This window comes from Drosophila bipectinata, chromosome 2L (genome assembly GCF_030179905.1).
Source record: "Drosophila bipectinata strain 14024-0381.07 chromosome 2L, DbipHiC1v2, whole genome shotgun sequence".
In the NCBI taxonomy this organism is placed as follows: Eukaryota; Metazoa; Arthropoda; class Insecta; order Diptera; family Drosophilidae; genus Drosophila; species Drosophila bipectinata.
In genome coordinates, this window is record NC_091736.1 from 11,369,243 (window position 1) to 11,395,437 (window position 26,195).

Consider the following 26,195-nt stretch of genomic DNA (forward strand, 5'->3'; position numbering starts at 1 on the left):
AGGTCGATAACACAAATGATTTCGATTACAATGAACCGCTAAAAATCAAATATTTAAAAAGTGCACTTAAAATTTTTTATTTGTATACCAATGTATCATTTCTAGATAATGAAATACTTATAATAAACATATATAATATTAATTCAATTCCAGCAACCATTTTTTGCGCTCTCGACCGTTTTAATATTATGTTCTTTCCCTTCATCATGCCGTCAACAAACAACTCAATCTGGGTACCGTGACGAGTCCCAACATATTTTTTAACTAATTTTCCATCTTTAAACCATACCAAAGACGGTACTCGAGTGGTATTTAGTTCTTTACAAATCAGCATTCCAGATGTACAATCGAACTCCGCAATGCAAAGACTCGTTTCATTTACCATATTCGCAGCCAGGTCTCTCCATACTGGTAATAATCTGTTGCAAGACATGCATTTTGGCGAAAAAAACTTAATAAAATATGTTCCATTGGAAATAGATGTATAGAATCTGTTCGGTTTGAGATGATAGACATGCCCAGGCAGACAGAAATCGGACGGAAATGGAGAATAAGGCTTAGAGAATTCTGGACTTCCTGCCTCAAAGGTTTTAATCGATATGTTATATTGGGCCATAAAATCCAACAATTCTCTTGTATGTTTTGTATTTTCCATCTGTACAGAGCTTTGTTTAATATAGGAAAAATGTGGGTATTGACGTATTTTCTTTTTTAAGCAATATTGAGAATGTTTCGCACAATTGATTGCCGCAAGAGTCAATGGAGAACTAGATTTTAGGCTGTCTCCCAGAATATCCAATGAGGAAGGTGGCCTGGCACATGAACGACATGGCGAAAAGTAGTACTCCAAAAGCACATCTCCATGTTCCAAGTACTTGTCAACTGATGCTGGATTAAGAACCAAAATTGAGCGAGTGTACGACGGAAGAATTTGGCCAAAGGCAATAGATAGTAAAAATATGAAAAGCATTTCAAAAACACATGATATTTTGTCAGATAATTCAATGATATTATGGGAAATGTCCTAAATCTACTTTAGGTTTACATTTTAAATAAAAAGTACAAGTCCCATCTGCTAAAAAGTGTTTTATTTTAAAATTTATTTTCTAAACAAGGCTCAGAATCAAGACACCTTTCGAAACTTTTTCCTATTTAATTATTCACAGCTGATTATAATTAATATTTGTTTCACAAGCCCAGTCGGGCAACTCAGTTTTGTATTCCCAGTTAATACCCTGTAAAAAAAAATAATTAATATTTGATTCATTATTTGTGATATTTGTAGTGCAACAAACCCTATATTTCCAAGCATGTAAGTACATAACCAAATCCTTTTCCTCTGGATCTCTATAGTTGATTTTGCATTCGCAACAGTGTGGATCTGAAGTATCTTTTTTAGGATCATAAGAGCTGTCAGGTTCTTCAAGACAAGTCTGAGTGGAAACCTTTAAAAGGGAATATAAAGGTTATCTCAGTGATATGCCTACAAATAGTAATACATACTGTGTTTGTTGGCTCAATTTCCGAAGATTTTTGTACTTCTTTTGGTATAACAACCCTCACCGGTCCATTTTCTTCTTGAGTGCCCAACCAATTCTCTGCATTGTGAACGCTTATTAAATTATTTATTAACTGTTCGTCGCTAATGCCTCCAATGTCTCCTCCTCGACCTTTGAGGGGACCAAAAACTTCATGGTTGTAGAGGGGGTCATTAGAAATGGGATAACCTGAAAGGAAACCATTATTTTTTGTGTATTCCAAGATTTCCTGGTGTAGTACTTACCTAAGTATTGTAAATGCACTCTGATTTGATGCATTCGTCCAGTTAGTGGTTTGCAATGGACAATGCTACAGTCGCCAACTTCTCCGATTCTTTGAAACGTTGTCTTGCAGTCCTTGCCTTTTGGAGAGACCCTACAAACTCCGATTTTGTAGCTTACTACTTCTATTGGCTCACAGCATTCAATAACTCCACTGAAAATATAATTGAAAAACTGAGTAAAGGCATTTGAAAAATAAATCTTAACTTACTCTGGAAATCGTCCCTCCACACGACACACGTATTCTTTTTGAACTTCTCGGTTTCGAATTTGTTGCTCTAGTTGCCGCGCTTTTTCGGAGGTACGTCCAAAAAGTAGTAGCCCAGAAGTGAGACGATCCAATCGATGTATCGTTCTCAGGTTCTTTAGATTGTGCTCCTTTGCGAGAATAAAAACCACAGTATTATGTCTGTATCGTCCACACGGATGTACCTTGAAAGGTCCTCAATTAATACAAGTTTTGTCAAAAATATTTGCGAATAAACGACTTACTGGTATCGAGGCAGGCTTGTTTACAACCACAATATCCTTATCCATGTAAACTATTTTAATTGGCTGTGAAGTAACAGGGACTTCGTGTCTATAATACAAACGTGTGCATATTCCCATGAATGATTGTTTCCAAAACTTACCTATGAACAACATTGGCGAGCAGATCATTGTGCTTGATTTTGTAGTCCTTGGCAACTTTTTCGTTGTTGACTGTCAATTTTCCAGCTTCCAAGCTGCGTTCATATTCTTCTGGTGGGGCAGCTCTAAACTCGCGGCTGAAGACCTCCAAAATCTTTTCGTCCACCCACCGCCCTTTGGCATAGGTAGTGAAGGTGAAGTTATAAGGATATACCTTTCTGAGCCCTGAATATTACAGTTATATATTTACAGTGGTGCTCTTTATATAATCTTTAAGTGGACATACCATTTTCGAAATAATATGAAGTCTCATCATACCGTTCGTCACTGAAACCTGGCCGCTTTGTTTTAGAATCGTTGCCGTCCAACTTGACCTTTTTGGGTTTAGAACCTTCCTCGGGGGTCTCAGTCTTACGTTTTTCTGAAATTGTGATCTCTTCTTTTTCGTCTGGCCCTTCTAAACTCTGAAAAAGATGATATTTTTTAAAAGGAATTTTAAAGATTATAGGAATCGACTAAATGGGTAATATTCTATTCTACATTTTATAAAAATGCTAAAATATATGGCAGTAGAAAATGCTTAAGCCATCATGCAGACAAAATCCCATCAGTTTTTAGCACATACATACAGCCTTGTTTCCAGACTCTGTGTGCAAACATTTTCCTTTATACTTTGTGCTGTCTTGGCATAATTTTCACACAGTCTGTGTATTTTTCCCTGAAGCCAAAACAAAACTAGAAAACTAAAACATATTCCTTGCAACCAGCAGTGCTCAGTTAGTTAGTAGTCTGCCAGGAAATTGGTGATACTTTGCTGGCAAACATAAACAGATGAGATCAAGGAAGGAAAAAAACAAGAAATGAGTCAAGTTAAGCTTAAGATTAAAATTGAAGATTTAAATTCCTTATTTAAATGAATATATAATAGCTAGCCCAAAACTCTTTCCGAGTTTGATGACAAGACACAGACAGCCACTGCATTGGCCCAAAACTTGGAAGTATTTTCCCTTTACCTTATCTATTGTCCTTTATTCCGCAGAGGATTTTTTTGTAATGTGTGTTTACATGGTATTGTAAGAATTATAAAAACGACTGGCCCAAAAGGCGCATCACGGAAACAATGAGGACCACACTTAGATACGAAAGCAGAAGGCAGTGACACTAATAATTGCGGAAACATCACGACCAGGTAGCAGTAGCGGTAGCAGTATCCAGCCAACTTGACAAAAGTGGCTCGTTAGGAAGCCACTAAGATGGCGGGCACTAGAAGCCCCGGACACGGCCGCAGAGGCCCTACCAAAAAGGCCTTGTCGTCGGGAAAGCCGGCAACCGGCAAACATAGAACTAATTATGACAAATCCGCGGTAAAATATATGAAGATAACTGAAGCCAGTCTGTCCAGTTGGTGCCGCACATAACTTTACTCCCTGCGTAGACAAACAATTGTTGTTGAACAACCTTGCCTCTGGTCCCTTCTAATATTTCCTCAAACCCTTAGTTTGTATTTATTAGGCAACCGCTGCATGTTTATTACTTAGGGTAAATTTATTGTTGGAATAGATTGTTTAATTAGAGGGAAAAAATAAGTGGTTTCATCAAGCATAAACCGGGGCTAAATAATCGCAAGGATGTTTAAGCCCATTTGCCACTGTCACGTACGGTGAGGTAAAAGCCAACAAACAAAGAGCCCGCAACTTGTATGCTCGGTTTTTGTGGGCCATTAAGGGTTTTGTCTGAAATCTGGTTTTTGTTGCACATCTTAGCAGAGCCCTAAATTTTTAAGAATGTACTGACGCCTAAGGGTGGCTTTAAATTTCTATGCAGCCAGAAGAACGTTGACTCTGCACGGCCACTGCAGCAGTCTCGTTTATTGGGGCATTTGTTACTCAAAGTCTCGTAAAAGAAGTTTAAATCTTCAGGTGTCCTCTTCCTTTTTCTTCTTCCTTCGCCACATGTTTATATCCATTTTTATGACTCTCGAAACTATTCGAAATAGAGAAATGAAACTGAAAATAACCCCATTTTAGTGTGGGTGTATGACCACAACAAAAAGTTTAAGTATCTCAGACTACGTAAGGTTTTTTGTAGAAAACTTTATTCTGTTTCTCATTTTATTTCAGTTTAGAAACCTGCCATTTATTTATTTCATCCTGGCCAAAAGTTTACGAAAATATTTACATAAAACTTTGTCAAACTCACCACTTTTTACATCAAACAACAAACAAACTTGTCGAAGGCGAACATGTTTGACAAGGATATTAAAGAAAATAGCTAAGAAATGTTTATATTAAAGGTTTACAATAATCCTAAAGGTATGTCCTTTTTTTTAAATCAGTTATCTAGGTAGTCTAATCCTTAACTCATTCTTTATTAATTGTTAAAATTAATGCAACAAATTGCATTTGCGTTTCCCTGATTAGATTTTTAATTAAGTTTTAAGTGTGTGATTGAAGCGCTGCATTGAAATTTCCCCTGACACCAATAATACTGCATAAGTAAGGACAGGATTCCACACATTGTATTTGCGAACGGACTCCGGACTCCGGACTCGACGCGAAATTGTTTTGGGTATTCGATTCCCCCAAGATAAATATCCCCCTTTACTAGCCGTGAATCGGTCAAAGCTCTAGCAGCCCTTCCCAGACCGTGGACACTAAAACGGATAAATAAATTAATAATAGTAGAATGTATTTGCCTAAAAGACAAAATAGACGATAGATTAGATTTAAATAATAAATGTTTACTTTAAATTTAAATCTATTTAGCTTCTAAAAATATAACAAAATAAATAAATCATGAAAATAATAGAATTTAAATAAATTCCTTCTTACCTGAACTGATTCCTGACTACCATCCTCCTCCGTTGGTTCTGTCCCTTTGAAATCATGAAACCAAACGCATTGGGGAGAGGCGGGTGGTCCAGCAGCATCTGTTAACAAGGTCGAGCTCCCAATATTTGTGGCCAACATGGACCGGTGCAAGAAGATGTTCTCCACGTCCACTCCGGCATCTCCATGCTGGGTCTGAGCATTTCGCACACATGTCGTATTTAGCATTTTGGACAACCAGTTATGGTTTATTGTCGGTTCCTTGCAGTTTTTAGTGTCCTTCAGCTGCAGCCTGTTAACAATATTCACACACCGCTAAAATAACAACAACAAGTAAATCAACACGTGCGCCCACTTTTGGCCGGGAAACAATAAGACACTTTTATGAATGTATGAGGTGTTCCATTCAACTGATCTTATTTAATAACCTAGTAACTTATACAAAGCACTTGCCAAACGGATATAGAGGCTTTTAAATTGCCGTAAAAACCGCATGAAAAGCTTTGTTTTTATTCTTCAGTAAACCACCAAAAAGCAAAACAAGTTATATCGAACCACCGAACGAGCTGGTGGTCTTCGAACTGAACTAGTTCCATTAGAGGTGCTCAGATAGGGTGGGTTAACTTATTTATTTTAAATTTGCTGGAAACATAATATATTTATAGGCTATTAGTTCAAATTGAATATCATATTAAAATTTATTGAAATGTTGTCCAGATCCATAACTTTCCTTTCTCAGTGTTCACGGTTTCCCTTCTTATTTGCCTTTTATTTCAGTACCATTGAAGATCAAGGATTACGTAGCTTTAAGACTTAATATTTGAGTTCTAGACTTTCAAATTTATAAATAAACTAAAATAAAGTCATAAATGTTATTCTGATCCCTTGACTAAAAAGCTTCAAGCTAATAAAATGTTGGTCTAAGAGCAGAATATTTTTATATCGAACTCTTAGCCCTCTTATGTATGCTACAAAAAAAAAACAGCCACAAAACCCTTAATTACGAAAAGGTCAATTAAGAAGGTCAAATATTTCTGAGCAATTAATACCTACAGCGTTACTGCCATTTTTAATTAGACTTCAGTGAAACGAACTTGTAATTGAAAATATCCTGATAAGATAAAATCTTGAAAAAAAACTGATTTATACCCGTAACTAGCTAATCCTCTTCTAGATGATATATGCCTTGGGTTACTTTTTTATCGAGCCTTGGCCATTCGTGAGGCTTAATTACATTAACGTGTTCCTATAACTATAGCTATGTATGTTTTTATATACACGCTTCTGCCAACGTATGTGAGGCCATTCATGCAGGAGCGTAATATAAAGCACAGCACACCTTTCTATATGTTCCTCCTTTATACTCCTACATATACATATATATATACACGATCTGCGTTGTTTATAAACACAAGGTAGATGGGCATGTTTAGAGGTAAAGCTTTTCTACGAACAACAACAACAAAAAACGCGATGTCGTCATTTTTAGTTTTGTCCAGGCGAAAAGTCAATTTAGAACAGTAGCTCAACGACCAGGTGTTGGATGTTAGTGTGTGGGTGTGTGGCTGGGTGTGGGTGTACAAAAATACAAATGCATGTCCTGACAGACTCACACACAGGTTTTTTAGAAAAACAAAAACAAAATTTAATGGGTGAGCTAGCGCACACCTACAAAATATCGTGCTGATTTAATCACTTTCTTCGTTTTCACAAACGAACGTCAACTCCGGCTCCCATACACACGCACCGTCCACCATCCACCCAACACCATCCCCCTTTTTATTCAGGATGAGCCTTATAGCCAGTGGCCATTAAATGTTGCCTTAAATGACGGGCAAGCCTTTTCTTTGTTGTGTGCTTTCGTGACCAACCGCGTTTCAAGGAGACCACTATACCGTCTAGGTAGGTGGCTCGTGTGAAAGTGGGTGAGTTAGTGAGTTACGAAAAGCAAAAAAAAAACCAAAAAAGTCACGCAGTCAAACACGCAATTCTGGGAGCCGCAGCCCCAAAATTTTATCAACATAATGTTTTCAATTTTAGCCATAAAAGCAAACAACTCTGACCTCTGCTAATTGGTAAGGCTCGAAAATTTAATGTCACTATCACAGGTTTTCATAAGGGTATCTCGTTACTTTGAAGGATATTTATGGTTCTTAGTCCTAGTTAGATTTTTTCACCTTTGTGTTTTAGTTTTTATAAAGTTTTGATCTCATATAATTATTTTTTGTTCATAGAACCTTTTCTGCAAATAAAGAGTTTAAAATGACTTTAATGTTTCATTGCATTCGTACATCTTAATAAAGAAATCTATTGTTTCCGCCAAACCCCCCGATAAATCATAAGCAAAATCTGATGAATGTTTTTGTTTCTGTTATTTAGACCAACGGATATTAAAAGGTTGTGGTTGCAAGGCCTGGGCGCTTGATTTAAAATATTAAAACGCTTCAAGCGCATGCACAGCCCGGCACAAGTCTTAGAAAAATTGCTGACTTTATTCGAGCGAATGTGGGTGTGCGTGCGGACATTTTCCATTTGGAAGGCGAAAGTGTGTCAAACAGTCCCCATAGTCTGTAAATTGATATTACCACTTTAAGTGTGGTGCTACAATTCTTGACCATTAACAAAAGGTCATTAATATTATCTATCTTTCAAACATTATTAAGGAAATGAACTCAAAAAATATGAAAATAATTTAAAGTACTTAAACTTGAAAACCCTTTATATATAGTTTTATTTTATACTCATAGTATTTGTAAATATTTAGTTTGTTCTTTGATATCTTTTGAAAATATTTACTTTTTAAACTTAATTAAAACCGTTTGAGCCAACATGTTGCAGTTGCATGGCCGTGGTGAGTTTGTGGTTCTCAAACATTTCAAACTATTTTATTTCAAAATATTATTACGTAGACTTGCGGTTAAATTTAAAGAAAAATAAATAAAAATTACAAATATACAATTTCACTATAGCCATTAGAACTAAATTATTAAGTGATCCAAATATTTTAAATATTTTAAAAAGCAATATAAAAGTCAAAGCCCACAGGTCGTATGAGTTATGGGAAACACATTGCTCATACGCCGCATAGAACAATGGAAGTTATGAAAAAAACTTTAAAAATGCATGTTTTAAACCATAATATATTTGAAATAAGCTAAAGTTTTTTATTTTTACTGCTTTTCCATCCTTTTCCAAAAAACAACGTCAGGGCATCAGTGCGTATGAGTAATAAATAATAATCTTAACTAGAAAAGACTGTTTGTAAAAATAAAAATCTTTTATATTTAAAATGTTAATTTTTTACCTTAAGTTAACTAGTCTCTATATTTAAGAAAACAGCAAACCCAGCCGCGTTCGAATTTTCCTCTCCACCACGATGAAAACCCACCACGACGAAAAACAAGTTGGCTTGGGTCGGTGCTTTCCCGAGTTTATTCGGTTTTCTGATTTCGTACAGAGCAGGTGCTGCCGCGTGAGTGTCGGACAGGTATTGAAACGTGCACGGCAAACATTTGAAAACATACCGATTTCGCGTGTGATGCCACTTACTTGAAGCCATTAACTGGTAGGTGCTGCTGCACCTATTATTAAATATTTATTCTTTTTCGTAAATAAGAAAAGAGAACCCCGAAACTCAAAGTGGAAGTGACAATCTATATTTTTGACCAAATACTGTGATTTGCCGGCCTGTATAAAATCTAATGGAATCGAAACTAAAACATAAAAACGGAATTCTTTTGGCCAAAATACAACATGAATGACATAATATCATGATACGCGAATGATCAAAGGAATCAAGATTATATAGTCTAAGATGGACAGATGACTAAACACTCACATAATTAACACGCTAATTTCCCATAACCACATCATTTGATATTAGAGGACGACCATAATGACATTATTTGTCAGAGGCATATTTTCGAGTTTTGAGATCTTATTTAATAATAGGCTAAAGACTTGAACCAATTGGAAATGTGTACAATACATAGGTTACTATATAGATAGCGTATTATACGCACAAGAATACGAGAACTAATAATATTCCCCATTGGCGCACAAATGGTCCATTAATAATATTTTGTTTCGGTACATGAAATGCGTCGAGGCGTTTCAAAATTTTGTACCAGCAGTGAAATTGGATTTACTTTGGCCAGGCACCTTCGGCTAATACAAAACATTGGCATGTATTATGTATATGTAGTCTCTTTTAAATATAGAAGGTAGCAGCTCCCACTAAAATTTGTTCTTGTTTTTAAGCCCATGATCTATTGTCATCCTCTTAAGATCTGGGGACCTTACACACGCGTTCCGTCGCCTATATATCTGTTCATTTTGGTTCTGAAAGAAAAGATATTCTTCCTTTCCCATAGACTACATAATATAGTTATGCAAGAATTTGACTTTTCCGCTTTTTTTTTTTTTGAAAAATGTACTAAGCCACTTGAATGATATACAATTGTGGTTGATATTTTGATAAAATGGAACTAAAACAAAAGAAGAGTGATGACAAAAACGAGTGTGTCTATATCTATGATATCTATGTGTTTATGTACATTCTTACGTATTAGGGACTCAAAAATTTCGAAAAATTTTTGTTTTTTTGCTTTCTGGTTTCTTGACGGACACGAGCCGTCGAAAAGACCTAGTAATATACAAAAACTTATTTTAGCACAAGCTCCCAGAGTAAATAGAAATGTTTACACGTGCACATTTGTGCCATTTGTCTCAGTAGGTGGTGAGAAATATTTAGCCCGTCAGTCTGTATACCTGATTTTTGATAGTTGCGTCTCTAAACACTATATCGTGAGCCGATATCTTAATGCGTTCTGTCGTATACGTATTGTTCCATTACACGTACTATATATGTGGGTATAAATTTTGTATAGAATGAGGCACGCATACGCAATGCCATTTAGCAAAATATCTGAAAAGACGCCTGTACATGAGCGAATTTAGGTTTATACGTATTTTAGAGGATATATTAGACGCACATTACTTTGTCTCCCCCTTGGGGGTTGGCCGACAAATGAGCCAGATGGCTATTAGATTATTCTCTGCCAAACCTTTGAATATTATGTTTTCATAAATCCATAAAACTGGACTGTTCAAAAAAAACAGAGCACATGATCGCTTTATGAAGTTCAAAACCAATAAACATATAGTTCCGACTTTTTTTTAGACTGTGATGGGGAATTGGTTAACGGCCTTCTGCTAATAGAAACCACAAATTAACGCACGAACATTTATATACCACGGTCTTTGTACATAAAGCCGTATAGGTGTCCATAAACACTAAAAAATAAATAAACATTTTGTTTAGCAATTTGTTTATATTTTTAATTTACAATATAGAGCCTTTAAATCGGTTTTTATTTTCAAATAAAACAGTCGAAGAAAGCCTCCATAACCATTTACACTCATTTATTTCATAGAATTGTAATTTACTTAAAAAATCGAGAAAAAAAAGCTTATGGACTCTACAATTTACTGCGCAATCGATATAAACAAATGGTCTTAAAACTCTAAATAACTCTGTGTGTGATTTTAATTGTTTAAATCTGTGCAGCTGTTGTATTACCCAAACGTAATTAATGTAATTTTCGATAAAACAGAAATAAGAAAAAACCCAAATTAAACAAACAATCCAATCCAATCTACAATCTACAGTTTCTTCGCTGAAAGTGATATAATAAACACAGAAACCTAGAGAAGTAGCCGTCGGAACAATGCAGAATTCTCCGGCATCTTGTGCGTGGTATCTGCCCTGGACCCTGGCAGCCCAGCAGCACCAGCAGAAGCTTCTCCAGACGATGCAGTCCCCGTTCCTGGACAAGCTAGGCGCCGCATCGGTGGGCGGTGGGATATTTGCCGCCCAGCCGCAAATGCAACAGCAGCTGTCGCCGAACACGGCTGCCGCCCCGCCGGCAAACTACCAGCAGCCAGCTCTGCATCCGAGTGCTGCTCCCGGAGCCCACTTCCCGATGGGATCACCCTACAACCTGGCACCGCAACTCCTCAACGCCGGACAGGCCCAAGGGTATGCTGGACAGCTGAATCCTACCCAGCAGTCGCATCTAATGCACTCCGCCATGTTTTCCTCCCTGCCGATGGGCGCCTACTATTCGCCCAATGCCCAGCATGCTGGTCATGCAGCCTTTGGAGGAGTTCCCCTGCCGACGGCCGCCCAGCAGTCACTCTTAGCCGCCGCTGCTGCCGCTGGAGGAGCACCGGGCCTGGGCCAGCAGACGCCCACTTCGGTGCCCGTCCAGATGCCCGTACAGATGACCCAGCGAGCAGCACCCGCCTCCTGTGTCCAGCCCCTGGTCCAGCCACTTAACTGCCTGCCCCAGGAGCTGAACCACCTGTCGTCCGCCATCAATATCAATCTGAGCAACGTGGTGGGGCTGCGGAATCCGGCCCCACCGCTCTCCTCTATCCAGATCTTGCCAGGTGCTGAGGTGCCGATTAATAAAAAGGTGAGTAGCTGCCTACCTGTTTACCTAGTGCTCGTAGAGAAACCCACTGTTTGTGTTCAAACGAAGGTTAAAACTTATTTGCTCTCAAATGAATAAAACTACAATACGTACACTGAGGAAACAGGCGTTATCTTATATCAAGAGAAATTTATTTCTTTATAATTCAAGTTTATTTTAGTTTTGAGCAGTTTCTTTGGGTTTTTTTGTGTTGTGGATTTTATAGCTTCTATAGGCATAAGTATTTAGTTATTTTTTCAAAAACAAACTATGTCTGATTTCAGATTTTATTAGCAGCATTAGCTTGTAGTTTGTAGTTTTCCGCCAAAACAATGATATCTTGTTTCAAAAACTGAATATATATTTATTTGATTTCGGACGTTCTTTTTTCTGATTATTTTATGAGAAAAATAAGCACTAGAAAATAATATTTTTTCTTGAGAACCCATTTTAGTTTCCAATAATACCTTGAAACTGGCTTTTAAAAAATTTAATTCCCATTCATAAAGCTTAAGAATTACTAAGAAATTATCTTCAATCAAACGGATTATAAAAAGTACCTTCAAGTGATTTCGGAAGCATTTTCCTCCCTTTTTTCACAATATCTAAACCCTATAACTATAGGCATTAAAGTACAATCTTGTAATGTAAACAAAAAGCCCCAATTACCACTAATTGGTCTACCACTAACTGATGTTTCTCCATAATAAGGTGTTACCCAATTCTTTTGCCAACATGATGTCAAAATTAATCACAAATTATTTCATATTTGAAAGTTAGCAACCCGACAATACATATATTTAGCGTGTTTTTTTTTCATTTAACAATAAAATCATCTGAAGTAGCATTTGTTTTAAGTCTGGTTACATTTCGGCTTTCAGATTTTCCAGTTGGCTAGATGCGGCTTTATTATACACTACTTAGCTGCTGTTTGCAGGGCCTTTTGCGGCTATCTTTTGAAACCCGATGATTTCATAAGCCAAATGGTGAGCGGGCAGCCAACTGAGTTGGTCAAGGTTTCTGTTATAGCCTCCTCCTCCCCAAACATGCTAGTAGCTGCTCCGAGATGTTTTCCATTGTTTAATGCACATAAGTAATTGACGCATTTCAGTGTCTATAACTTTACACTTGGCAAGTTTATGTATGTATCTACATTGTATATGACCATGAAAATCCAGTAAGCTGCATCTAAATACACAATAACAACACTTGTTTGTAAGGTACTACATATAGACAATAAGGCGGGTCAGTGGCGTCAAGACAAGGGGTCACTCTACCTATCCGGAAAGCTATTTATAGTTTGTATTCTTTGATCTATTCATCAATTGAGTTTTGGCAACATTTCGATTTTATATCCCTCGTTTAAAATTATTACAAATTGTCTTACAAATTTCCTTTGATTACATTTCATTCACATTAAAAAGCCACATGTGCCTGAAAGTGCACACCTTTTGGAAACATTTGTTTTGCTTTCCTTTAATATAAACTATTGAATACCTCGAACAGACTGTATAATGCACCTGTCTTCCTTAAACAAATTGGTCTTAAATGCTTAATATGGCTTGTTTAAAAACATGTTTTTAAGCCAAGAACTTCTTTGGAGAACCCCTCTTAGCCAACACTATAACTGCCCCCTCTGATCTGGATTTCCTGTTCAACTTCGGTTCAAGATGAGCTCTGTATAGGAGCAGAGAACTGGAAAATTGTATCATTTATGGCTAAGTAGATAAGCACCGTTATAGGATCAGACGACTAGAATGTCACTGGACCATTCTTAGCTTTTTCGCAACCGGCTTTTCGCAAATGTTGCTGCTGTTGGCACTTGAGTGCACTTGCAACAACCTACCATACTTGGTTCAAACCTACTTGAATCAATCTAGTTTTTTTTCTCCTTCAAGTCAAAAAATCGCCTACGGATTTCACAGTTAAGTCATTGAGATATTTTAATTGCGAAGAGAAAAATTCCAGGTATATACCAGACGTATCATAATTAGAATTGCAAATTTTCACTGTGTTGATTTTTATTTTTTCGCAAATTTTTAATTGCTAGTGGTAGTATTTATTTATGACGTTGTATGAGTGCTATACCAATAGTACAGTCTATACAATTAAAAAATCATTTCAAGATAGAGGATGTTCTTAAAAATAATTTAAAAACAATAAGGTAAAATTAACGAACTATGAGATCGTAAAAACATGAATTATAATACTTGTTTATGGGAAATATTTGCATAAGAAAGTCATATCTTTCAAAAATTATATTTACGAGTTACCCATAAATAACTCAGTTTTACGGAAAATTGTGTGGTACCATTGTAATTAAATGGAAGTTTATAAAGAAGTGTAACCATGTTTCTTCTTTTTTTTATCTTAGAAATTCTTCTTAAATTCTTTTAAAACTTGTATTTGTGATTGGTCTGGATATAGAATCCAGAATCCTGACATCAAAAATATCTTTATATTTTAACGACTTTATAAATCCATTTATTCTTTCAAAATAAATTATGAACATGGCAAATTTTGGCTCATGAATGATATCAAGAATAAATAAAATGTATTTATTTATGAATGCTTTTAAAAATACTGCTAAAGAAAGAAAATAGAAAAATAAAATGTATTTAAATAATTTTCTTACCTGGTTAACAATATTCCTTTGAATTTAACGAACTAATAAGTGGGCTTACTCTTCATAAATGAATAATAATGAATGAGGCTACGCATTAATGAAATCAAGAATAACAAAATAGAAAACTACCTTTTGAATAGCCACTATAAAATTATGAATACGTTGAGAGTGCAAAAAAACAAGAGAAGAAAAGAAAAAATAGTTCTATTATGAGTGCTCTTGAAAATTGATAATTAATAAAACCGTGGGCAGTAGTCACGTGTAGTCTTCCAGACCCGGGGGCTGACATTCGCGGGTCTCCTCGCACTCGTATGTGGCACTCGGCACTGGCACCTTGCGCAACATATAGCGCATTGGTGTGCAGGCGATAAAAGCGTGCCGCCCCCGCCTTGTACTTCGCACCCCCACCGATCTTCTCCATGAACAGCCTTGGGGTGGGCGGACTCATAAATATATTCCTAGTGCTAGAATCAGACACAGCCGGCATAGTGCCGGGCCGGCATTCGCAAGAAATTATATCAAAAATGTGATAGAAAGAATGATATAGTTTGCATAAATTTCCCGACAAAGAAATACCTCGGAGTCACCTTGAAGGCAAAGTTAAAACATGGGTTCCAATCGAATATCTCGGTCAACCGAGTTTCCCCAGACAGATCGTAGATATAGTATGTATGTACAACCACTGCGTCTCGTTCGCTTTGGAAAACCAATATACTCCATACTCTGGGGCATCGAGTATAATTGGATATGCAACTCGTGCACATATAGATGTATCTCGTATATGCAGAAGTCTAGATATATGTATATACAATTCTATAGGTATCTATAGAATTTTTTTTTTTTAATACATTTATGATAATTGTGGGACTGTGTGAGTGCCATGAGCCGTACGCCACGATCGCTGGCAACAGGTCTCCGCTGTTGAATGATTCAATTAATTGATCATCTTCGTTTATATTCATCTCTCATGGATGAGTAGACGTAAAAAGCGTGTAGGAGGTCTTCATTCATTTGTCTACGATGGAAATCATCATAATGGTAATTGGCCAGTGCAAACTTATTTTTTGCCAGATATAATCAGGCGAGACTAATTTTGGACCAGATTCGAATTTTCCATTAGCAGGCCCTAGATGTTCTAGACATGTGTGCCTTTTAGAGCCTATGGTAGCTGTATTTTTCAGTTTCATGTCAATCAAAAATGGTTTATTTTCGGTGTTGAACATGCACTAATGTAGTCTTAACAAATATTTACTACCGTCAGTATTTTTAGGGGCCTTGTAAAAGCCAGAAGCCCAGAAAGCCACAAACTCATTGCTAACTTGTGTTTGCTGCAAAAATAAACAATTATTCCCGGGCCTCGGAGCCATCAACGAAGTGAAAAATGGTTATTGCATGTTATGATATGACGATTGAAATAATTGTTCAAGTTTCTTGTATTTAAATTTTATATAATCAACTTTAGTTTTTGTGCGGATATCACGATAGGCAGTAAATTAGGGAAACAAACAAAACAAAATAATGTTTGGATGAGCCACAAATCGGAAATAGAGTTTCCTTTTAGACCGAAAGTGAAACAAACAATAGTTCTTTTAAAATATTATATCAGGGAATCCCTAGTCGCTAAACAAATGTTTTAGAAATCCAATCTTTACAAAAAGACAAGACATTTAACATCCTAACATGATCCTGACATTTAAAAATATCAAAGATCATGTTTTTTGAAAAAACTATAATCTCTACTAGAGAATTAGGAAACCCAAACATTTTGGTGAGGGAAAACCCACATATACTTTTGACATGTTATGACTCCTGATACTTGAGCAGGTGAAACTACTCAAGTATTTATTTCTTTTGGCTAATTTTTAGGTTAGTACAACGGCGCTAGTATATATTCGTCTGTTCATAATGATCTAAATTTAAAACGAATTTATATATTTCGAGAGTATCGCTTGTGCATTGTTCTGGGGTTGAGACTCATTTTAAAATATGGTATGTACACATTGTAACTGTAGGATCTCGTCCGCTGCTCGTGGGGATTTCATAGAGAACCGTAGCTCTGGCAGACGGAATATCATCTCGTCTCATCTCCCGTGGTCTATGGGGTCTCGGGTCCATCGGTTGCTCTCCCGCGCGACTTTTTGGGCATGCAACATGTTTCCATCACTCGTTGGGCGCATTGCCAAGGAAAGCACAGCAAAGACAAGAAAGCCATAATGAAGTAATTCGACTACCAGATACCCGGTACTTGAGATTTTTTAATTGGTTTTTTATTCAACGAAACATCTGGTCAAAAAGCATAGTTTTCTAATTGATTATGATAGATGAAGAGGAATTATATTGTTGAAATGTTTTATATTAAATACAGAGAGTCTTTAGAGTCTAGATATTCTATTTGATAGATTTAAATTAACGTTTTAATCAATTCCTAAACCCCAACAAAGAGACCACTTAGTATATAATATCTTTCACTAAATAAAACTCAATATACTCGTTTACCTTGCGAGTACCGTGCACTAAAGACAAACGTCAGCCAATAGTAGCTCTGATGCCTTCAACAAACAAATATCATACATATAAACATCGAAGGCAAGTACATATCCCCAACTGTTTATAAATATATGTACGTCTTCCTAGAACAATATTTACGTATCTATGTGAACTTACGTAATTCAAAACACAAATGTAACCGGAGTACCTACTCGGACTACTCCGCCAAGAACATCTTACTTTGACCCAATTTTTAAAGACAAAAAAATTATGATGGAAAAGCATTATTCTTTTTTGATCTTAAGCTTCTTGGAATTTTGTATTTCGCATCCATATTTAAACAAAGTGCATTGCATCTTCTCTTACAGACTACTTCTCCAAGGGAGTCGGAAATTCTGAAAGTGAAAGTCCCCGAAAAGCGAAAAACCGAGGATAACGATCAAATAAAAGAATTAAAAAAGGTAAATATCAATCATTCATTATTCATTAGATGCGTCCAGTAATTGATCACGACTAGTGAGCATTTTCAAGATTTCTGTTTGCTAAATGCTCGATCATGCAATAAACTTCTCATGAAGTAGCTATTTACGAAACCTAATGTTATGTAACCATTTTTCAAGGCTAAACTCGAGACTAAAGCATTGAAGGCTAAAAGACCCGGATTCACGGATGAGAGATATCAAGAGACCTCCTACTACATGGAAAATGGCAAGTCTTTTATTTTGAACAATTCTGGTGGAACTTGGACTGAGTAAATGATTATTAAATAGGTCTTCGAAAGGTCTATCCATATTACTTTACATTCACAACCTTCACGAAGGGCCGATGGGTGGGCGAGAAGATTCTGGACATATTTTCACGCGAGTTCCGAGCCCATCCTGCCGAGGAGTATGAACGTTGTATCCAAACTGGCACCTTGACAGTGAACTTTGAGAAAGTGCCCATTGACTATCGGCTGAAGCACAACGATCTACTGGCTAATATTGTTCACAGGTAAAATAATTTAAATTTTTAATTGTCTTCCACCAGCAAAGTCATGCAATTCAAGTGATTTATCTCTCATATTTGTACTTCCGTCATAGTGTGCTTGCTAAATATTTAAATATAATGTCTGTTTCTAATGCTCGAAAAATGCCAGTGCATCGCAAATCAAAGTGTGAATAAACTGTCAAAAAATATTTACCATGTACTGAACATTGTCTGAACATCATTAATAACTCAAGGCTACAAAATGACAACTTCCCACAAGCATCTTTGTCTTCATTTAATTTTCAATTAAATTTACGAAATCATATTCCCAGTTTACAGGGGAGCGGCACCAAAATTTGCTCAACATCCGAAAGACTTAATGAGTTTTTGGGTTTTAGTTTTTATCTCAAGAATTGTCTTAAATCATTTACCACAAAAGATTATGATTATAAATCACATAACGAAATCGCCAAACTGCGCACCACAACAGTGAAAGTCTGCTCCACATTTCTGCAAATAATGAACCATTATTTATAAGTTTATTGATTTAAGTTGATTCATTAATGTCTTAATTTCCAAAGCATATTGCATAACGTTATTGCATTTCCAATCTCTTAAGCAACAAACCACGGAGATGAAATATCAAACTAACACAGAAATTTCACGGCTATCTTTACAGACACGAAGTACCTGTGACTAGTCAACCAATTAAAATTGTGCATATGGATGAGGACATAGTAGTTGTAAATAAGCCAGCATCGATACCTGTAAGTGGCTTAAACGACTGCCATTTTACACAATTTATACAAAAATCAATCCAAGCTACTTCTGACTAAGTCTAATACTTTTCTGTAATCACTTACACAAAATAATAACTTAGATATAGAATTTTGTAAGGTTTATTCTTAAATGTAATTGTTTCAGGTGCATCCATGTGGACGTTACAGGCACAATACTGTAGTCTTTATACTTGCCAAGGAGTTTAATCTCAAGAATCTAAGGACAATTCATCGTCTAGATCGTCTGACATCAGGACTATTGCTATTCGGAAGGAGTCCCAAGAAAGCGCGACAAATGGAGCAACAAATTCGAAACAGGCAGGTGGAAAAGGAGTACATTTGCCGGGTCGAGGGAGTTTTTCCAGAGTAAGTAATCTTTTCATAAAATATATATACATTTTTTTTAATAATAATTTATATTTATCAGTGGCGTTGTGGAGTGCAAGGAACCTATTGAAGTGGTTAGCTACAAAATTGGCGTTTGCAAGGTATCGCCAAAGGGCAAAGATTGTACAACGACTTTCCAAAAGCTATCGCAGAATGGCTCAACCAGTGTAGTTCTGTGCAAGCCACTCACTGGCCGAATGCATCAGATTCGAGTGCATTTGCAGTACTTGGGTAAGAGGTTCTTCAAAATATCATTTTCCAATTTTGTTTCCAAGAACCAAACTATATCTTTTTATAGGCTACCCCATTCTGAACGATCCTCTATACAATCATGAAGTGTTTGGACCCCTGAAGGGTCGATCCGGCGATATTGGTGGCAAATCAGACGATGAGCTTATACGAGATCTCATAAATATACATAATGCGGAGAATTGGTTGGGCATAGATTGTGATTCCGATATATCAATGTTTAAGAACTCAAAGGATGAAACCGATGGCGAAAGTCTCAGCAGCGAGCACACTTCCGGTGGGTGTTTAGTAAAATCTTTTGTTTCTAATTTTGTTAAGTTTTTTTTTCTCACTTTTAAAAATATCATTCTTCAGTTGTCCACCACAGTGACGATGATGTGGGTATAAATTCACGGGAAACTACTCCGCCCTGTATTGAGGCCCAACAGCCGGAACTGGCTGTTAAAAATGTGGAACAAACCAATATTGTCAAAGAATATCCAGTTACAGCACCGAAGTCTTCCCCGGAAAGTGGTTCCATGGAGGCAGTTGGCGGTTTTGGGGGTGAGAGCGGGTCAAAGTTGAACAAGGTCACCGTTGATGAACACTGCTACGAGTGCAAAGTTCACTATCGCGATCCAAAGTCAAAGGACCTTATAATGTATCTGCATGCATGGAAGTACAAGGTGAGTTTTTGACTTTTTTTTTAATAAAATAATATAATTTATGAGTGTCTTATTTTTCAGGGCCCTGGCTGGGAGTATGAAACTGAGTTACCAAACTGGGCCCGCAACGAATGGGACCACTTAGACTCCACATGAGTACACTATACTACATACATTAGGAACCAAGCAGACCAAAATCAACAAAAACATATATTTATATATATATCATAAATAAATACTGTGCCTTTAAGATTGGATAGCATGCATACGCTTCTGTTAATGCATTAAAAATAATACAATAATAATAATACTTATGTACACAAAGGCGTAGCATATTAGAATCCTAAACAAAAAGTTCACAATCAACCACAAATAGGCTAATACAAGAGCTGAAAAGACGTGCAAATAAATTCGAAGCTTTTATTACAAATTATTAGGTATATTTATATGTATACAAGACATGCACTTATCTAAATAAATGATATGTGAAAGGCAATATTATAATCGGAATAGACAACTTTATAGATAATAGTTTATATCGAGTGTAAATCAAGATCATATACTCAAGCAAGGATATTAATAAAATTTTACAAATGTTTCTTAGAAAATTAGCAACGCTCTGGATTTTTATGTGGGGAAATTGAATATTTAATATCACAGCTAAGCGTCCGGCTGCAATAAATTCTTCTAAAAACCCACTTACCCCAAAAACTTTGAAAGTAACCAAACTTTTTTCATTAAAATGCGCTTTTCCAGGCTGCCCCTGCCATTGCCTTTGCAACTAATTGTTGCATTTTTCATTAAAGAGGGTAAAGCCTTCATTTGAACAACTATATACTTACATAACAATGTGTTTTTGGCTGGACTTTTGATGCCATTTACTCTCTGGGGGTATATACGGACTAGCAAAGGCCCCTAAAAGGGAATGATTTGCTTTCCCTTGAATTATTCAGCAATGACTTGCAGTACTTTGCTCCACCTATGAATGTTTTACTTTTTTAATTAAAAAAGAGGATTGACCATTTAATTTCCGCGCAGGACTTATTAAATATGTAATCCGGAAAAACCGAAAACAACTGCATTTTGTTCATTATAGTTCCCATATTTTTCAAACTCTAAACAGAAAGATAAATACACTTTATTATTATAAATTTATTCTTTAAAAAAAATGGCTATTTGTTCAGGAAACTTAAGCTTCTGTTAAATAGACAATAAATGTACGAATCTCCATGGGACTCAGTTCTACAATGTAATCCTTGCTATCGCTATCAGCGTAGAGAGACATATCTATATCCTCGTCGGACAACTTGGATTTACGGGCATCGTACATATTGTACAAGGTAGGATTTATTTCACGCTTAATGCGATTGCTCTCGGCTCCCAATTGTCCAGCTGGCAGGGGTTCATCTGAGTATTTGACCTCCAGTAGTGGTTTATCGGCTCTCAGTAGCTGAACCGACTCGGCTTCCTCCGCGAATGTTCCATAGGTGTTGAAAGCAGCCGCCTCGTTTTCAGGAGCAAATTGGAAACGCTGCGTCTCGTCCAACCAGGCATTTCCATCCAGAGTGGTTTCACGCATGCTCTCGACATTGAAGGAACTCAGGACATTCTTGACATTGAACTGAACAGGCTTGGAGTACATAGCATCCTCGCCATTCTCCAGGAAGTGCTCAAAACGGACCAGAAGTTGGTTCTCATGCCATGGCTCCAGGGTGAGCAGGTGCACGGGCTTGGGCAGCACCAAAGAAACTCCCGAGAACTATAAATAGAGATAATTATAGAAATTGAATATAAAATACGTATAAAAATATATCTTACAGTATTGGTAAAGGAAGTGCGCCATTGCTCGGCCGTGTAGTTCTCCACGTTGCTGAAGAACTTCCATGTGGGCAGCAATTTCTCCAACTGAACCAGTCGCTCAATGGATTTCAGGGAAACGCCTTCACGATCCTTGGACAGACCAAAGAAGAGATGGTGCTTGCCACGGGCAATCAAACCCTCACCGTATTCCGTCTCGTTAAGGGCCTCTCCGACTCCGAAGGCATCATCGCGCAGAAGGCGACGGTGCACCATAAGCTCGAGGGAACCATCCTTCAGGGAGCTGCCTCCCTGAGCTCTGTCAGTCAGGATGGCCATGCGGGCTGTATCGTCCTCCAGATCGATTTTGGTGGTAATGGGATAATAGTTTCCAGCCACCTCCTCGTTAATCTTTACATCCCAGGTATCACGATGGTTCAGCTTGCGCTTAATCATTTCACGACCTATTTGGACAAAAATATTATTAAATAATGTACTTTCGAGATATCTATAATCTTACCATTAGAGTCTGTGTAGAAGACACCTGCCGACTCAATATCAGAGTTGAAACGAGTGATAACCTCCTTGCCGATGTTATCATCAATGGGAATAGGTCCAACCAGCCACTCGAACTCTGCAAAGGAATCCTTCTTGTAGACTCGCACTACCTGGCTGATCCAATCATTGAATTTCTGGTGGACTTCCTCAACCAAATCGCCCTTGTAGACCTCAATTTCAACATGATCGGTGGAGAAGTCAACCTTGTTCTCGTTGGGCCGGAAGATATAAGCACCAGATGATCTGTTCAGGAATTCGGCATTATTGCCAACAGCACCTTCGTAGAACAAGAACTCCTGGCTAACCAGTCGGGTTAGGCCATCAGCAGTCACCTCTGAGAGGAAACCATTCGTGTCGAAGCCAAGTTTAATGTTCTAAAGAATAAATATGGTCTTAGAAGGGTAACATTTTTGGATTTAATGAAACTCACATCATTTCCAATCACAGTCACACTAGAGGAAGCCTTTGGTTCGGCTTGAGGTTTCAGAGTTTTTTTAGAACTTTCAGACTTTTCAATATAGTAGGACCTATAACCCAAAGCTGGAATATTGGTGGCACGGAAAACAAGTTCGTATTTGGCAGTGGAAGCTCGGTGCTTGATTTTGTTAATGGTAGTAGGAACTGGAACCACTTGGGTGGCCAACTCTACACCTGAAATTTAAGAAAGAAATTGGTAAACAAATTGGTTGAGGTATTTTCCAAAAAAACATACCTTTGTTGTCAATGATTTTGTAATCAGATCCACTCACTGGAATTCTGATGTACTCACTAACCACATGGCCCAGTGGGTTGTACAAAGTCAAGGAGAAGCGGTCATTGGACTCCGAAACCGGGCAAGAAGTAATGTTCAGCAGGGGACAGTTTTTGAACTCCAAAACATATTTGCCGCTCTGCTGCTGGCTGGATGGCACTGACAATTGGTTAAGGACATTCCGGGTGGTGGCCTCGCAGGCTTTAAAGCTGACACTCAGACGCTTTGCATAATCCAGGGCGACCTTTTCCTTTTCCGTTCCTGTTATGGCATCGTGGTGCTGCATTATGCCCAGAGTCTCTCGCATAAAGTTCAAATGGGGGTCAAACTCATTGGCCTTTTTGGGGGCCAGGGCGCTGAGCTGCTTGCAGACTTGCAGGAAGTGATTACCATCCCGCTCGAATCGCTTCAAAGTGGGCCGAGACGTGAAGTAGCCAGTCCAGTAGGCATGCGGATCGGAGGCATAGGGGAAGAAGTCGTCGCTCTTGGTGGGCCAGGTGATTCCGGCATCGTGCAGGGACTTCAAGTAACACGAGGGTGTCGAGTATAGGAGGTTTATGTTTGAGCCATTAGCCTGTCGCTCATTGGCATACCTGGGAGTCGGTTAAAATAGGAAATGCCATTTAGTTGACAATAGAATTCTAGCACTTTCTCTCTTTATCTGTTAAGGAAAGCCCTTCCCTACTTACTTTATCAACTTGTCCAGATTCTTATACCACATATCGGCATTTTGGTAGTGGAAATCTTCACCCATGGTGAGGATCACGTTTTGAGTGCGATAGCGGGTGGCCATTTTAGTGACATATTCAAAGAAGGCATCAACCTGTTTTGACATTATGGTTAATGTGGTTTAATTCTTAAATCAGACGGCACATTTTCGACGGAGGACAGAACAGTAAAATTTTGAATTTAAGGGCTTTCGTTAACAGTTTGCAAGGACACAACAATTATGTGAAATTACCGTATCAACTTGTCCAGGTTTTTGTAATAAATCTGAGCAGCCTGGTAGGTGAAATCCCCACCCATTGTGATAATGACATTATTGGTGCGGTAGTATTTGGATTGGGTCTCGGCGAAATCCAAAAACGCATCCACCTGATGGTATGGAGGACACAAACAAAAGACATGACAAGGACAAAAGCTTAACCAAATGCCAGAAGCCAAAAAAAACATAGAAACATTATACAAATATAGAACGATAATTGTACCTTCTCTTTGACATTATTATCGGGACTGTGTTTGCCATCAATAATGGGTGTATCACTGCAAAGAACATCGAAACAGAAACCATCTGGGGCCTGGTAATTGTTGTAGAGAGCTCCGCTGAACAGATCCGCTTGTTCTCCTAAAAAAGATGAACTTTTTAATAAACATTTATAATCGTAACTAGTTTAATAGTTACCCAAGTTAGCCGAACCATGCCAGATCATTTCAGCATTTTTGGTCATCAGACGTTCATCCTTATCCTGGTAGTCCAGGCGACCGAAGAACATGCCATCGAAGCCCATCTGAGCAAACATGGAAGCCATCTCCCTGGAGTGACCAAACGGATCGATTTGCCATCCCACGCGGGGACGACCACATTCACCGAAAGTGTCGTTCAAAAGTCTGAAATTATATAACCATATTTGGTAATGGGTTCTTGAGAAACTTGAGATAAGTATCGGCTTATCACCTTAATCCCCACGCGAATTGATCAATCACACTTTGATAATGGGTGGTGGCCTCATCGTTCATGCTCCAAGCTCCACCAATAAACTCCAGTCTTCCCTGCTCGACCAACATTTTGACGGCATCCTGGACCTTGGGCTTCTGCTCCTTCCACCACTTGAAGAAGAAGGCGGATTCCACGTAAATGAATCGCTTCTCCGGATCTCTCAGCAAGGCCTCCACCACAGAGTCGATGATGTATTGGACACCAGCTTTCTGAATCCTGGTCTCACTTCCATAGTAGTATTGGTCAACGGTCTTCAGCCAGCCCACATCGTCGTGGGTGTGGGCCACAAGATGCACGTTCAGCATATTGGGCTTTGTTGGGTGGCAGCTCTGAGGATAAAGATTTTTATGAATATTTATAATTAAAAAATTATATTTATATTTTTAAAAACTAATCTTATCTACTTATGTTGCAATACTTAAGTGGGTATGAAAAAAAATTTTATTAAAGTTTGTTTTTGTTTTTAAAAATATTTGCTTATCTGTAGCAAAAAAAATACATGAAATATAATTAGGTCTCAGTATACAAAATAATATTTAAGGGGTGTATAAAAATGGAATGACTGATAGCTGGAAATAAACACAGATTAACCTTTTTACTATATATATTATTTGGAATATATTTTAAAGATTATATTTTCAAACATTGTGAGAGTAGAACCATGCTATCTTTCAGTTCCTTGGGTGCTATTGCCTGCAACATGTTGCATGAGCAACAGTTGCTTCTTTTCTTTTTGTATCTACTATTTGTATCTACAACTTGTATCTACAATTGTACGTACCTGATAACCGCATTGAGATGTAGATGCCGGCTGCTGGATACTCCGAGAATCGACATTGCCAGTAAAGCAAATCAAAGCCAGCAAAATTGCCAGCCCAGCTGAGAATTTCCCCGACATTGCAAATTTTTATTATTTATTCACTTTTGAGGAAAATGCATCCAGTTAGTTTATTTTCATAAAGCTGACACTTTTGCTTCGAGTAGATACACAATTTTTCGGATATAGCCCGATGAGGAGCTTCTCTCAATGTCCGTAGAACCGATCGCAGCGGCTTCGCAGAGCGGACTGTCCGACCGGAGACCGCAAACTCAGCTCGAGACCTACTTGAGAATGATTCTGCTGGCGTATTTATTGCCATATAGTATGTACACCTAAAATTATATACAAATATATGAATGTAGGTACTGAGCTCCGAGGAAAGTGAGCGAGTATACTTACATATGTTTGTACTTAGGAGCGTAGGTAGGTATGTGCGTCTTAATGCATGGAAACCACTGATAGGGCTTTATAAAATGTGTACATGCGCGTTCGAAAGTGTTCCTTTTGGAGGATGGTTATAAAGTCTTCAGCTTAATCCACTTAATCATGTCCACACTCCAAAGCCAGTCAAGTGCTTAATTGGTTTCTAAAAACCTTCGTCACACGAATGCAGGCAAGATAGCATTGAAATAAAGTATGTTGCTATCGCAGAGTCGG

At 37.6% G+C, this 26,195-nt stretch overlaps 3 protein-coding genes across 10 annotated transcripts; 1 reads left to right on the forward strand and 2 right to left on the reverse strand.

Annotated features, from left to right (window-relative positions):
- Positions 1 to 61: 61 nt before the first annotated feature.
- RluA-2 (RluA pseudouridine synthase 2) lies at positions 62 to 5,839 on the reverse strand. 3 transcript variants are annotated; one of them, XM_070277760.1, is made up of 10 exons: positions 5,732 to 5,839; positions 5,282 to 5,593; positions 2,737 to 2,914; positions 2,453 to 2,675; positions 2,313 to 2,400; positions 2,032 to 2,252; positions 1,784 to 1,974; positions 1,504 to 1,727; positions 1,296 to 1,445; positions 62 to 1,235 (listed from the first exon to the last, which is right to left on the reverse strand). In XM_070277760.1, the coding sequence occupies exons 1-10, from the start codon at positions 5,771 to 5,773 to the stop codon at positions 1,161 to 1,163; spliced, it is 1,704 nt and encodes a 567-aa protein (XP_070133861.1). In that variant the 5' UTR covers positions 5,774 to 5,839; the 3' UTR covers positions 62 to 1,160. The 3 variants fall into 3 exon arrangements, with proteins under 3 accessions (XP_070133861.1, XP_070133862.1, XP_070133863.1); XM_070277761.1 differs by having other exon boundaries at positions 5,282 to 5,839; XM_070277762.1 differs by lacking the exons at positions 62 to 1,235; positions 1,296 to 1,445; positions 1,504 to 1,727; positions 1,784 to 1,974 and having other exon boundaries at positions 2,028 to 2,252.
- Positions 1,182 to 20,503, forward strand: RluA-1 (RluA pseudouridine synthase 1). 5 transcript variants are annotated; one of them, XM_070277758.1, is made up of 11 exons: positions 1,182 to 1,312; positions 10,949 to 11,757; positions 17,236 to 17,328; positions 17,488 to 17,575; positions 17,638 to 17,860; positions 18,516 to 18,603; positions 18,761 to 18,981; positions 19,043 to 19,233; positions 19,301 to 19,528; positions 19,606 to 19,916; positions 19,977 to 20,503. In XM_070277758.1, exons 2-11 carry the CDS (start codon positions 11,008 to 11,010, stop codon positions 20,049 to 20,051), a joined length of 2,268 nt encoding a protein of 755 aa, XP_070133859.1. In that variant the 5' UTR covers positions 1,182 to 1,312; positions 10,949 to 11,007; the 3' UTR covers positions 20,052 to 20,503. The 5 variants fall into 5 exon arrangements, with proteins under 5 accessions (XP_070133859.1, XP_070133860.1, XP_017099101.3 ...); XM_017243612.3 differs by lacking the exon at positions 1,182 to 1,312 and adding an exon at positions 8,722 to 8,765; XM_017243613.3 differs by lacking the exon at positions 1,182 to 1,312 and adding an exon at positions 8,728 to 8,843.
- A 414-nt stretch (positions 20,504 to 20,917) lies between these two features.
- LManII (Lysosomal alpha-mannosidase II) lies at positions 20,918 to 26,195 on the reverse strand. Of its 2 annotated transcripts, none has more exons than XM_017243609.3 (11): positions 25,938 to 26,195; positions 25,500 to 25,870; positions 24,677 to 25,047; positions 24,404 to 24,609; positions 24,210 to 24,346; positions 23,963 to 24,096; positions 22,963 to 23,594; positions 22,681 to 22,901; positions 22,213 to 22,624; positions 21,714 to 22,156; positions 20,918 to 21,654 (listed from the first exon to the last, which is right to left on the reverse strand). In XM_017243609.3, the coding sequence occupies exons 2-11, from the start codon at positions 25,614 to 25,616 to the stop codon at positions 21,085 to 21,087; spliced, it is 3,243 nt and encodes a 1,080-aa protein (XP_017099098.1). In that variant the 5' UTR covers positions 25,617 to 25,870; positions 25,938 to 26,195; the 3' UTR covers positions 20,918 to 21,084. The 2 variants fall into 2 exon arrangements, with proteins under 2 accessions (XP_017099098.1, XP_017099099.1); XM_017243610.3 differs by lacking the exon at positions 23,963 to 24,096 and adding an exon at positions 23,691 to 23,824 and having other exon boundaries at positions 25,938 to 26,194.

Bases quoted from the DNA above. Each gene is read 5' to 3' on its own strand.
- RluA-2 (XM_070277760.1), bottom strand. From the start codon at position 5,773: ATGCGGTTTTTACGGCAATTTAAAAGCCTCTATATCCGTTTG. The intron at 2,401-2,452 runs GTAAGTTTTGGA...TTTGTATTATAG, and splicing joins CTCGCCAATGTTGTTCATAG to ACACGAAGTCCCTGTTACTT. The intron at 1,975-2,031 runs GTAAGTTAAGAT...TTATATTTTCAG, and splicing joins GTGGAGGGACGATTTCCAGA to TGGAGTTATTGAATGCTGTG.
- RluA-1 (XM_070277758.1), top strand. From the start codon at position 11,008: ATGCAGAATTCTCCGGCATCTTGTGCGTGGTATCTGCCCTGGACCCTG. The intron at 18,604-18,760 runs GTAAGTGGCTTA...TAATTGTTTCAG, and splicing joins ATAAGCCAGCATCGATACCT to GTGCATCCATGTGGACGTTA. The intron at 18,982-19,042 runs GTAAGTAATCTT...TATATTTATCAG, and splicing joins GTCGAGGGAGTTTTTCCAGA to TGGCGTTGTGGAGTGCAAGG.
- LManII (XM_017243609.3), bottom strand. From the start codon at position 25,616: ATGTCGGGGAAATTCTCAGCTGGGCTGGCAATTTTGCTGGCTTTGATT. The intron at 22,625-22,680 runs GTGAGTTTCATT...TTTATTCTTTAG, and splicing joins TGACTGTGATTGGAAATGAT to AACATTAAACTTGGCTTCGA. The intron at 21,655-21,713 runs GTAAGATATATT...CTCTATTTATAG, and splicing joins GCACTTCCTTTACCAATACT to TTCTCGGGAGTTTCTTTGGT.